This window comes from Oncorhynchus kisutch, linkage group LG1, assembly GCF_002021735.2.
Source record: "Oncorhynchus kisutch isolate 150728-3 linkage group LG1, Okis_V2, whole genome shotgun sequence".
NCBI classification, from domain to species: domain Eukaryota; kingdom Metazoa; phylum Chordata; class Actinopteri; order Salmoniformes; family Salmonidae; genus Oncorhynchus; species Oncorhynchus kisutch.
The window spans coordinates 39,633,082-39,645,479 of record NC_034174.2 but is presented as its reverse complement, the minus strand read 5'-3'; the positions used below and the strand labels follow the sequence as shown (position 1 = coordinate 39,645,479).

General features: G+C 42.2%; 1 protein-coding gene across 1 annotated transcript; it reads right to left on the bottom strand.

Annotated features, from left to right (window-relative positions):
• Positions 1 to 825: 825 nt before the first annotated feature.
• On the bottom strand, positions 826 to 12,072 carry LOC109894265 (nuclear receptor subfamily 4 group A member 1). The gene is made up of 7 exons (XM_020487629.2): positions 11,940 to 12,072; positions 9,199 to 10,025; positions 8,881 to 9,010; positions 8,417 to 8,580; positions 7,983 to 8,185; positions 7,620 to 7,798; positions 826 to 2,770 (listed from the first exon to the last, which is right to left on the bottom strand). Exons 2-7 carry the CDS (start codon positions 10,021 to 10,023, stop codon positions 2,508 to 2,510), a joined length of 1,764 nt encoding a protein of 587 aa, XP_020343218.1. The 5' UTR covers positions 10,024 to 10,025; positions 11,940 to 12,072; the 3' UTR covers positions 826 to 2,507.
• Between the last annotated feature and the right edge of the window lie 326 nt (positions 12,073 to 12,398).

Genomic DNA, 12,398 nt, shown 5'->3' with positions numbered 1-12,398 from the left:
CTATTTAATTATATTATTTTCCCATATGGGATACTACAGAATAGCTCTGCCATACTATATACAGTAATACATTGTGTGGTTTATACAGCCCAATAACAAAGAAACTCAAAGGGGAACAACCAAAATTCATATTGTAAGGTGTTAGTATCAGCTACTTTGAGTATATCATATAATATGCCTAGACAACACTATGGAAAAGATACAGACACCCACACAGTAATGACGTCATGTGCCCCTGTGTGGCACAGAGCATGACAGTTCCCTTTCTATCAATCTTATCTAGAAACTAAGCAAGTGGTTTTACTGAAAGGAAGTAACGGCTCCCGGTTATGATGTCATGAAAATCAAACCAATGGTGTACAACTTCGGCTGCAGACAGCCTCTAAACTAGAGGAAAGAGTTTTATCCACAGGAGGCTGCTGAGGTGAGGACGGCTCATAATAATGGTTGAAATGTGTTTGATGTGTTCGTTACCATTCCATTTATTGCTGAGCCCGTCCTCACCAGTTAAGGTACCACCGGGCTGCCTGTGGTTTTATCATTATCTTAAGCAGTGAAACCACGTATTTCTTTGGAGATACCAGATAACTCATAATCTGGTGTTAATTTTTACTACACACATCATCATAAAAGTATGTCTGTGAAATAATATGACATTTAAGAAAAATGGCAACAAAGGTTGTATTTTGAAATTGTATTTTAATATTAAATGTAATATTAAACTTTTTCTTCCTCTGTGTGTGTGTGTGTATATATATATATACACCACATTACGAAAACTCACAAATATAAAGTATTTATGTTATAAGCATACACACAGAAAAAGAAGCAGGAAACATTTTTATACATCTGTATACTGTGTTAGAACGCTGAAGTGCTCTTAGCTGCTCGTGGGTTTGTCACATTTCACCATGTAATGACTTAAGAAATCACTTGAAGTTCATTTCAAGAAGAAAATAAAAACAACATATAATAAAACTGCACACACTCCTCCTGAAGGAGCGTGTGTAAGGCAACATTTGCAGTAGCAGAGGTTTATATACACACACAGTTAAGGATAGAAAGCTATAGAGTCACATGTTTGAGTGGATCCATGTTACAGCTATACTGTGAAACTATACTGTGCTATAATCGTTCATTCATAAAAATAAATGTATTTATGATTTTTATCCCTGGACTATTAGGCTATTCCAAATCATGGGATTCCTAACCTCTGTTTTCAAGTATCTCTTGGTATGCACATTTTCATTTCAGCCAATCGTACTTCACCAAGTCTGTTTGAATGTTTTAGATTTACAGACTTTATAGCAGTGAGATGGTTGGAATGAAAACCTAAATACACAGGAGTTCGTCAGTATTTAATGATTTGAAACTTTTTTTTAAAGGCACTTTTCAAACATTAAATCTGCTGGCATGTTTCTCTTTTTAAGGACTCATGGCTATGGCTAGGTACAAATCTGTCGTTCTGCCCCTGAACAGGCAGTTAACCCACTGTTCCTAGGCCGTCATTGAAAATAAGAATTTGTTCTTAACTGACTTGCCTAGTTAAATAAAGGTAAAATAAAATAAAAAATAACATTAGAGTTAAGGAAAATAATTGTTTTGTTTCAGTAATATGATTCTCCTGCCATCAAAACCCACATGAAATGTTGCCGTGTGGTGTGAGTAAAAATGATGCCACCTTTTTAGATACATTAAGGCTTTAGGGTTGATGAGCTGTAAATGTCACAACAATAGCCAGCTATCACCGCAGGCAGACAGATGGAACGTTTCCCTTTGGTCCAATACCTTGTAGAGGTGTGGTATCAGGACTACAAATGGCTATTATAACAGTTTTTTAATTAAAATATTCACTTTTGAAATGTAGGACCTAACAGTTGTCGTTAAGAAAGGCTTGTGAACTGGAGACCCCAGTGACGCGTCAACTTTGAACACCTGCTAAATTAAATCTATTGGGATATGAAGACTCCATAGGATTTTTGAGAACTTGGGTTTAAGTGGGTGTTCAGATGTGAACATATGCAGTTTATTTCCCTCAGAGCTGTACATACACACCAACTGTCTCCCAATATTTTGCAACCTACAAAGAAACAAACGTAAACATTTTGCATAGCGATAAAGCCACTCCACAAACTCACACTTACAAAAGAGACCAAAAACTTGAAATGTCCACTCGTGTCTTCTTCTCTCTTGTTGGATGTTGTCCATGAGAATTCCACAGATAGGAAAATAGACATCCAATTCTGCCACCCACAGGTCTTTGTTTTTAAAACTAAACGTGAGAAAAATACAGGCAGAATCAGACACTTGTCATTAAGTCCTCATTAAAGGGGCAAGTCCACGCCACTTCAGTGGAGGGGGGGTGCCTCCTATCCATATTCAACACTCAGAAGTCCCAAATGTAATGGACTCGGACAACGGCCCCCTATTCACCTCCTCAGTTTATCGTATTTGTGTCCCCTCATATCATCACTTAATCACTCCTCTTCATCTTTTTATCTGTCCTTTCAGAAAGGTAAGGTATCCATGAAGATTTTGTCTACGATGGGCGGTGGGGGAACCAGGTCCTCCAGCTTCAGGTAGAAGATGCGCTGCAGGCCCTGGGTGCAGAGGGTGCGCAGCTCAGGGAGCTTCCCCAGTAGTCGGGACAGGAAGTTGGGCTGGGGCCTCCCCGCATCGGAGCCACTGCTGGTCACATGGTCCCTCAGACAGGTGATGAGGCAGTTCTGGAACTCCTCCACCCGTTTGGGCTCTTTAAGGCCATGGCGATCTGAGGAGAAACCACAAGGAGAAACATCTTGATGAGAAACGTGAATGGGCATTTCACTGTACCATTTACAACTGCTGTGCATGTGAGCAATAAACTCTGATTCATTTGATTTTGATTTGGCTATAGCCTATATCACATGCATATGTTATGCTTGTTTCAGTGTTAGAACTACAGTGCCTTCAGAAAATATTAATACCCCTTGACTTAGTCCACATTTTGTTGTGTTACAGCCTGTATTCAAAATGTATTGAATTGATTTTATTTCTCACCCATCTACAAACAATACCCCATAATGACGAAGAAAAAACATCTTTATTTCAAATGAAATACAGAAATATCTAATTTATATATATATATTCACACCCCTGAGTCAATACTTTGTAGAAGCACCTTTGGCAGCGATTACAGCTGTGAGTCTTTCTGGGTAAGTCTCTAAGAGCCTTCCACACCTGGAGTGCGCAACATTTGCTCATGTTCTTTTCAAAATTCTTCATGGTTGGTTGCTGATCATTGTTAGACAACCATTTTTAGGTCTTGCCATAGATTTTCAATTAGATTTAAGACAAAGCTGTAACTCGGCAGCTCAGGAACATTCACTGTCTTTTTGGTAAGCAACTCCAGTGTAGATTTGGCCTTGTGTTTTAGGTTATTGTCCTGCTGAAAGATGAATTCATCTCCCAGTGTCTGGTGGAAAGCAGACTGAACCAGGTCCTGTGCTTAGCTCTATTCCATAGATTTTTTATCCTGAAATACTCCAGAGTCCTTAACGATTATAAGCATACACATAACATGACACGGCCACCACTATGCTTGAAAATATAGAGAGTGGTACTCCGCAATGTGTTGTTTTGGAATTGCCCCAAACATAACACTTTGTATTCAGGACAAAAAGTGAATTGCTTTGCTACATTTGTTTTGCAGTATTACTTTAGTGCCTTGTTGCAATCAGGATGCATGTTTTGGAATATTTTATTTATGTACAGGCTTCCTTCTTTTCAATGTCAGTTAGGTTAGTATTGTGGAGTTACTACAATGTTGTTGATCCATTCTCAGTTTTCTCCTATCACAGCCATTAAACTGTAACAGTTTTAAAGTCACAATTGGCCTCATGGTGAAATTCCTGAGCGGTGGGCCTCCCAAGTGGTGCAGCGGTCTAAGGCACTGCATCGCAGTGCTAGAGGCGTAACTACAGACCCGGGTTCGATCCTGGGCTGTATCACAACTGGCCATGATCGGGAATCCCATAGGGCGGCACGCAATTGGCCAAGCGTCGTCCAGGTTAGGGGAAGGTTTGGCTGGGGGGGCTTTAATTGGCTCATTACACTCTAGTGACTCCTTGTGGCGGGCCAGGCGCCTGCAGGCTGAACTCCGGTCGTCAGTTGAACGGTGTTTCCTCCAACACATTGGTGCGATTGGCTTCCTGGTTAAGTGGGTGGCTGTTAAGAACAACGGTTTGGCGGGTCATGTTTCAGAGGACGCATGACTCGACCTTCGCCTCCCGAGACTGTTGGGGAGTTGCAGAGAAATAGGGGGTAAAATACAAAAAAAACTATATGTATCCCTGAGCAGTTTCCTTCCTCTTCGGCAATTGAATTAGGAAGGACGCCTGTATGTTTGTAGTGACTGGGTGTATTGACACGCCATCCAAAGTGTAATTAATAACTTCACCCAGCACAAACGGATAATCAATGTCTGTATTATAATTTTTTGGGCTCATTTATCCATTTTACCCCATAGGTGCCCTTCTTTGGAGGCATTGGAAAACCTCCCTGGTCTTTGCGGTTGAATCTGTGTTTGAAATTCACTGCTCGACTGAGGGACCTTACAATTATCTGTATGTGGGGAGTAGAGAGATGAGGTAGTAAAACATCATGTTAAACACTATTATTGCACACAGAGGGAATCCATGCAACTTATTATGTGACTTGTTACGCAAATGTTTACTCCTGAACCTATTTAGGTTTGCCATAACAAAGGGGTTGAATAGTTATTGAATAGTTATTAACTTCTTACGGATCAAGTCCCGTTAACAGGATAGATTTGACAACATCCGGTGAAATTGCAGAGCGCAAAATTCAAACTATATAAATATTCAACATTCACGAAAATACAAGTGTAATACATCAAAAAAAAGCTTAACTTCTTGTTAATCCAGCCGCTGTGTCAGATTTCAAAAAGGCTTTATGGCAAAAGCACACCATGCGATTATCTGAGGACAGCTCCCCGCATACAAAAAAATAATAATTCAACCAGGCAGGTGCGTCACGAAAGTAAGAAATAGCGATATAATAAATGCTTTACCTTTGAAGATCATTTTTTTGCAATCCCAAATGTCTCAGTGACACAATGAATGGTCGTTTTGTTCGATAAATTCCTTCTTTATATCCCCAAAATGTCAATTTATTTGGCGCGTTTGATTCAGAAATACACCGGTTCCAACTCACCCAACATGACTACAAAGTATCTAATAAGTTCCCTGTAAACTTGGTCCAAACATCTAATCCAACCTCAGGTACACTAAAATGTAAATAATCGATCAAATTTAAGACGGAATAAACTGTTTCCAATACCGGAGAAAAACAAAGAGGAAAGACTAGAGTCCACCTGAGTGATGCATAGAAAGAATAAGACGACTTCTTCATTTTTCAAAAGAAAAACATTGAACAATTTCTAAAGACTGTTGACATCTAGTGGAAGCCATAGGAACTACAATCTGGGCCCGAATAAATCAGGTTTCCCATAGAAATCATTGGAAAACACAATGACCTCCAAAAAATGTTTCCCTGGATGGATTGTGCTCGGGGTTCTGCCTGCCAAATCAGTTCTGTTATACTCACAGACATTATTTTAACAGTTTTAGAAACTTTAGAGTGTTTTCTATCCAATACTACCATGTATTGCATAACCTAGCTTCTGGGCCTGAGTAACAGGCAGTTTACTTTGGGCATTCTTTTCATCCGGACGTGAAAATACGGCCCCCTAGCCCAAAGAGATTTTAAGACATTTCAGCCTTTAATTTTTCATTAACTTGTAAAAACTTCTAAAAACATAATTACACTTTGACCGTATGGGTTATGTGTGTGTAGGCCAGTGACACACAATCTAAATGTAATATATTTAATGTCAAGGGGTGTGAATAATTTCTGAAGGCACTGTACACTTAGAGTTATTCCTTTCAGCTCCTAGTGGAGCAAATACAGTGCCTTGCGAAAGTATTCGGCCCCCTTGAACTTTGCGACCTTTTGCCACATTTCAGGCTTCAAACATAAAGATATAAAACTGTATTTTTTTGTGAAGAATCAACAACAAGTGGGACACAATCATGAAGTGGAACGACATTTATTGGATATTTCAAACTTTTTTAACAAATCAAAAACGGAAAAATTGGGCGTGCAAAATTATTCAGCCCCTTTACTTTCAGTGCAGCAAACTCTCTCCAGAAGTTCAGTGAGGATCTCTGAATGATCCAATGTTGACCTAAATGACTAATGATGATAAATACAATCCACCTGTGTGTAATCAAGTCTCCGTATAAATGCACCTGCACTGTGATAGTCTCAGAGGTCTGTTAAAAGCGCAGAGAGCATCATGAAGAACAAGGAACACACCAGGCAGGTCCGAGATACTGTTGTGAAGAAGTTTAAAGCCGGATTTGGATACAAAAAGATTTCCCAAGCTTTAAACATCCCAAGGAGCACTGTGCAAGCGATAATATTGAAATGGAAGGAGTATCAGACCACTGCAAATCTACCAAGACCTGGCTGTCCCTCTAAACTTTCAGCTCATACAAGGAGAAGACTGATCAGAGATGCAGCCAAGAGGCCCATGATCACTCTGGATGAACTGCAGAGATCTACAGCTGAGGTGGGAGACTCTGTCCATAGGACAACAATCAGTCGTATATTGCACAAATCTGGCCTTTATGGAAGTGGCAAGAAGAAAGCCATTTCTTAAAGATATCCATAAAAAGTGTTGTTTAAAGTTTGCCACAAGCCACCTGGGAGACACACCAAACATGTGGAAGAAGGTGCTCTGGTCAGATGAAACCAAAATTGAACTTTTTGGCAACAATGCAAAATATTATGTTTGGCGTAAAAGCAACACAGCCCATCACCCTGAACACACCATCCCCACTGTCAAACATGGTGGTGGCATCATGGTTTGGGCCTGCTTTTCTTCAACAGGGCCAGGGAAGATGGTTAAAATTGATGGGAAGATGGATGGAGCCAAATACAGGACCATTCTGGAAGAAAACCTGATGGAGTCTGCAAAAGACCTGAGACTGGGATGGAGATTTGTCTTCCAACAAGACAATGATCCAAAACATAAAGCAAAATCTACAATGGAATGGTTCAACAATAAACATATCCAGGTGTTAGAATGGCCAAGTCAAAGTCCAGACCTGAATTCAATCGAGAATCTGTGGAAAGAACTGAAAACTGCTGTTCACAAATGCTCTCCATCCAACCTCATTGAGCGGAATGGGAATAAATTTCAGTCTCTCGATGTGCAAAACTGATAGAGACATACCCCAAGCGACTTACAGCTGTAATCGCAGCAAAAGGTGGCACTACAAAGTATTAACTTAAGGGGGCTGAATAATTTTGCACGCCCAATTTTTCAGTTTTTGATTTGTTAAAAAAGTTTGAAATATCCAATAAATGTCATTCCACTTCATGATTGTGTCCCACTTGTTGTTGATTCTTCACAAAAAAATACAGTTTTATATCTTTATGTTTGAAGCCTGAAATGTGGCAAAAGGTCGCAAAGTTCAAGGGGGCCGAATACTTTCGCAAGGCACTGTAAGTGGCTCACTAAAAGTGTGTGTGTGTGTGTTTGTGTGTCTCACCTGTGATGATGACCAGTGCTGCAAGGCAGGCGAATGAGGACACGTCCAGGTTCATGCGGTGGAGGCTCTGGGAGAAGTCCATGATGGAGTCGATCCAGTCGCCAAAGCCTCGCACACACTGCATACGGTGAAGTACCACACCGTTGCAGAAGATCAGCTTGTCTTTCTCAGGACTCGACCTAGACACAGAACAGTCTTAACATATATTGTAGAAACATTGGGCACACATTTGTGTTTTTTACAGAGTAAATGTATGCATCCCAAATGGCACTATTCCCTATTTACTGCAATACTTTTGACCAGGGCCCATAGGGAATAAGGTGCCATTTGGGATGCAGACAATGGTTACAGTGGTAATTATACCTGTATGCTAGCCGGAGGATAAAGAGTTCCACGAAAGCAGATTCCAGGAGCAGCTCCTGGTCTTCCGGGCAGAAGGCGGTGAATTCTGGGATGGTCTCGGCCCATTTCCGAATCACATCCATGGTGCCTGTCAGCAGGTCGTAGAACTGCTGGATGTCATTGGCATCCTCTTTCTCTGATAGGCTGGCCACCGTCTCCTGGTACTGAGGAGTGGATAGAAGAAAGAAAGGGATGACTCACTGCCTCTGATGTCCTTCTCTTCACAACATGTAGTGTGAAATGGGATCGAGATCACTGCCATCAACGAAGCTTAATTACATAACTATATTATAGCGAGAAGCTTAACTTTAACAGCAGCAACTGGCTAAATTCTGAGAGAGATTCAGACAACTAATAATATGATGTTCCATGAGTCACATGTCTGGAGGTCCTACCTTGGAGTAGTCCAGCTTTCCGATGGCGGGGTTGGAGTCTATGTGAGCCCTGACAAGAGAGGCGATGATGTTGACGGGTGGGGTGGTGGACACTGACTCTAACACTGTCTTGGATTTAGAGGGCAGACGACCCCTGCGACCTTTCAGACTGTCTGTGCGGACGACTGTAAGTGAGAGAAAAAAATAATACTGTCACTGACTGTACCTGTCTGAGATTCTCATGTGACTGTCACCATAAGCCTCCGTTTCACTGAATAACGGCTATATCCATTTCAGTTGATATTTTTATACAACTGGGCACAGTAAACTTGCCTAGTTAAATAAAGGTTAAATAAAATAAAAAGCTTCAGTTTCGCATGGCTTTCATTCTTAGCTTGGGTTTCACATGATTGTCATTGCAACTTGGTTTTCACGTCACATATACTAGACACTGAAGGCTTTAAGGGAGTGTGACATGGCATTACCTTCCTTCACCATTCCCACCCCCAGGCACTTCTGGAAACGGCAGAATTGGCAGCGGTTCCTTCGCCGCTTGTCTACTGGACAGTCTTTGTTGGCTAGGCACACATATTTAGCATTCTTCTGAACAGTTCGCTGCAATAACAAAGAACAGTGTGATTATTTTCCTGCGCATTTGTCAAAGTTCCCCTTTTTCTTAATAGTGAGCACTTATACTGAAACTGGAGCCAAGTAAATGTATGAATATTAAAGATGTTATTATGTGTAAATGAATCATAAAAATCATGAAATAATAATAATATAACTACTGTGAAGCGTCCTACCTTAAAGAAGCCCTTGCAGCCCTCACAGGTGCGGACCCCGTAGTGCTGACAGGAGGCGTTGTCCCCACACACCGCACAGCGACCCTCGTTGGCCCCGGGGCTGCCGGTCTTAGGGGACAACATGTGCCTTTCCATGAGCCCGGGGCTGTCCATGGACCTCTGGTCTAGGGACAAGGGGGCATAATGGAGCTGGGAGGCATGCCTCTGGGAGGGCTGAAAGAAAGGTTCCTCCTCACTCTGCTGGGGGCCCTGGTGCTGCCCCAGGGGGGAGTGCTGCTCTGTGGTGGGGATGAAGGTGAAGAAGGAGGGTTGCTGAGCCAGGCTTGACTTATCAGCCACCCAGCACCCAGGGTCTGGGGAGTAGGGGCTGAAGGGTGAGTCCCAGATTGGGCCAGGCTGGCTCTGGAAGCCCGGGGTGGGTGGGGAGGGGGCGGCTGATGCGGGGCTGCCATAATAATCGGAGCCGCAGGAGGACAGCGTCTCGTCGAGGTAGCTGAGGGCGAAGGAGCCCGGGTAGCAGCTATATACCTGGATGTCGTCCAGTTTAAAGGCTGAGTGCTGAGCCTGAGGGCTGGAGGTGCTGCCGGCTGAGTGGCCGGAGGGGGCGGTGGAGGTGGTGATCTGGCAGGAGTAGGTGTCAAACTCGCCCACATAGCCGCTGCCCACCAGGGTGTTGATGCTGGGGAGGGAGGAGACGGTGAGCTGGTCCTGCTCGGCACCAATGTCCATGGTCAGCTTAGCACTGAGTTCGGGATTCAGGAACTCAGAGCTGTAGTAGTTGTTGTCGTAGGGCACAGTTCCATACTGAGTTTGAACACAGGGCATCGCTAAAAAAGAATTGAAAACAATATTTAATACAAATATTTCAAAGACATTCACCATTCAAATAATTGAAATGGTGCCAGTAATGTTGACTAATGTAGGCCAACCTGCCGTACACTCCAAGCTCACCATCACCCCAGTCAAACCAGGTGCAATAACCATAAACAAGTCAACAACACTGAAGAAACTTAACCGGTCTTAGGAATCCCTTTTTAACACCTCTCCAACAGTGCACCTCGACATCATCCCATACAGAAACACTTCCATCCCCCCTCCTCACACTGACACAGCTTTAGGCCTTTTGGTACCCCTTTGGTGATTCTGAGAAAGCCTGGAAAACCAGTTGTCCGGATGATGGGAGATTGTCTTGCTGGAGGATATTGCGTTACTGGCTTTTAATGCTACGATTATGAACAGGGCAACCCTCCTCCCCAAAGACTGACAGTACTAAGGAGTCCAGGGGATTGGGTTTCAGGGTGGGCTAAATGCCAGCTGAAGAGAGGAAGGTGACAGGGCCGGCAGAGAGCAGAGCGGGGGGGGGGGGGGGGGGGGGGGGGGGGGGTGCTGCTAGGGTGTATTTAGCAGCTGGACATGTGTGTGTTTCATGCCTACCTCAGAACTGTCAATATTGGATCTGGTGGACTTTTCTCCATGTGTTATCTCACGGAACTGTAGCTATAATCATCTGATCCAATTAATCTCTTAACTATTGTCTTAATTCAATGTCAGTTAAACCACAATGAAGGCTTTTGGTCAATCAGTCAAAGCTTTGATTATCTCAAGACATCCTTGCATGACTAGGCACAATGTAAAATAAACAATTATCCTAAACACTTTCATTTATGTTCAATCCCTGAAATGGAAGACACTGCTTTTTCCTTGTTATATCATCGTCAACAACATGTCTGGGTGTAGGCTCTTCTGCCCCTAAGCAGTGACTGTTTTTTTTATCTCTTAGCATGTGCTTTGGTGAGAACTATACACCTGTTGCACACAAACTAAAGTAAGAAACATCGTTGACCTATGAAAAGGGTACCAACATTAAAAGGTCACAAGTTAACTTCTGAACTCTGTGTGGAACATGCATGCAAAGGATATGTGTGCATCATCTGATAAGCTGAGGACAACAGGGATACAACAATGAGACATCCGATACTGCCACCGCCTCTTGAACACAGTAAAACGACTGGCCATATCGCCACCTGTCTGCCTTTCATAATAGTAGCCTAAATTGGTAGCAATGTGACGCATAAACCTATTTATTTAAAATAATACAGATGGATTAAGTTTCAAATAACTGACCATGAAGAGCAAATCATACAAAACTAGAAATATCCAACCACTCACATGCTCAACTATTTCCTTTCAATATTTCAAGCCTCGAAATGATGCAATCATAAAGGCTACACAGCAAACAATACTTGGGCTATTTCAAGACCATCAATACACCCCTATTGGCTCCATATAAAAGGACCTATAAAATAGCCCTATAACAGGGAGTGTGCGGCTGGTCACAACACTAACCAACACATACGCAAGTCACAAGTGTGACAGCGCTCAATGTTGAATGCAGTCAAGTCTACAACGATTTCCACGACATCTAGCATTTGGTTTGACATGTTATTTACTTATTATTTGATTGACAGTTTCAGCAGCTGTAGCCTACTCGAATGGGAACGTAGCATCTATACATTGAATTTGCGGTATGGCATTAGAAAATATAACATTTTAATTACCAAGAAAACAAAAATACAGCAATTGCAAGTAGGATAAAATGCAACAAATAATTACATTAAGCAAGCGTTTTAGTGGGATAAAGTGTTCAAAGAATAAAAAGGCATCCCTGCCAATCGGATCCATAAAAAACAGTGAAGCGCACTAAGCATGCATGCACAATATAAGAAATAACTTTTACTAACCTGCTGTATAAATCCTCAATTCCTTAGCCAACGTCTCATTTATTCCGAGTGATGGATAAACATCAAGTGTGTTACAACCTCTGTTTACAATTCGGAAAGGGAATGAAATCTTCAGACTTGAGGCACAGCGCAATATATACAGTCACTTGTATTTTGCCGTTACGTCAGGTAGTCCCGGCTCTAGGCGTGTCTTTTCCCATAAAAGGCTAACGGGGCGGTGACTTTTCCGGGTCAGGAGCCAATGGCATCGTTCTCACACAGACGTCCTCATCACTCTGACGCACGCTCGGGATTCCATTGACGCAAGCGCCTGCGGAGTTGTCTGATCTAAATTTAGACCTTTTTACATACGTGGTGCTATTACCGCCTGGTATAGGCTAAAAATAAACGTCTGATGATGACATTGTATTGCTAAAAAGGAATTTAAAATTGATAACTGACAAATGAGTGCCAGAAATA

What these genes read in the sequence shown, in the direction of transcription:
- LOC109894265 (XM_020487629.2), bottom strand. Translation starts at nt 10,023, where the DNA reads ATGCCCTGTGTTCAAACTCAGTATGGAACTGTGCCCTACGACAACAAC. An exon ending in GAAAGCTGGACTACTCCAAG is followed by an intron (nt 8,186 to 8,416) that starts GTAGGACCTCCA and finishes TCCACTCCTCAG; the next exon opens with TACCAGGAGACGGTGGCCAG. An exon ending in ATCCTCCGGCTAGCATACAG is followed by an intron (nt 7,799 to 7,982) that starts GTATAATTACCA and finishes TTCTGTGTCTAG; the next exon opens with GTCGAGTCCTGAGAAAGACA.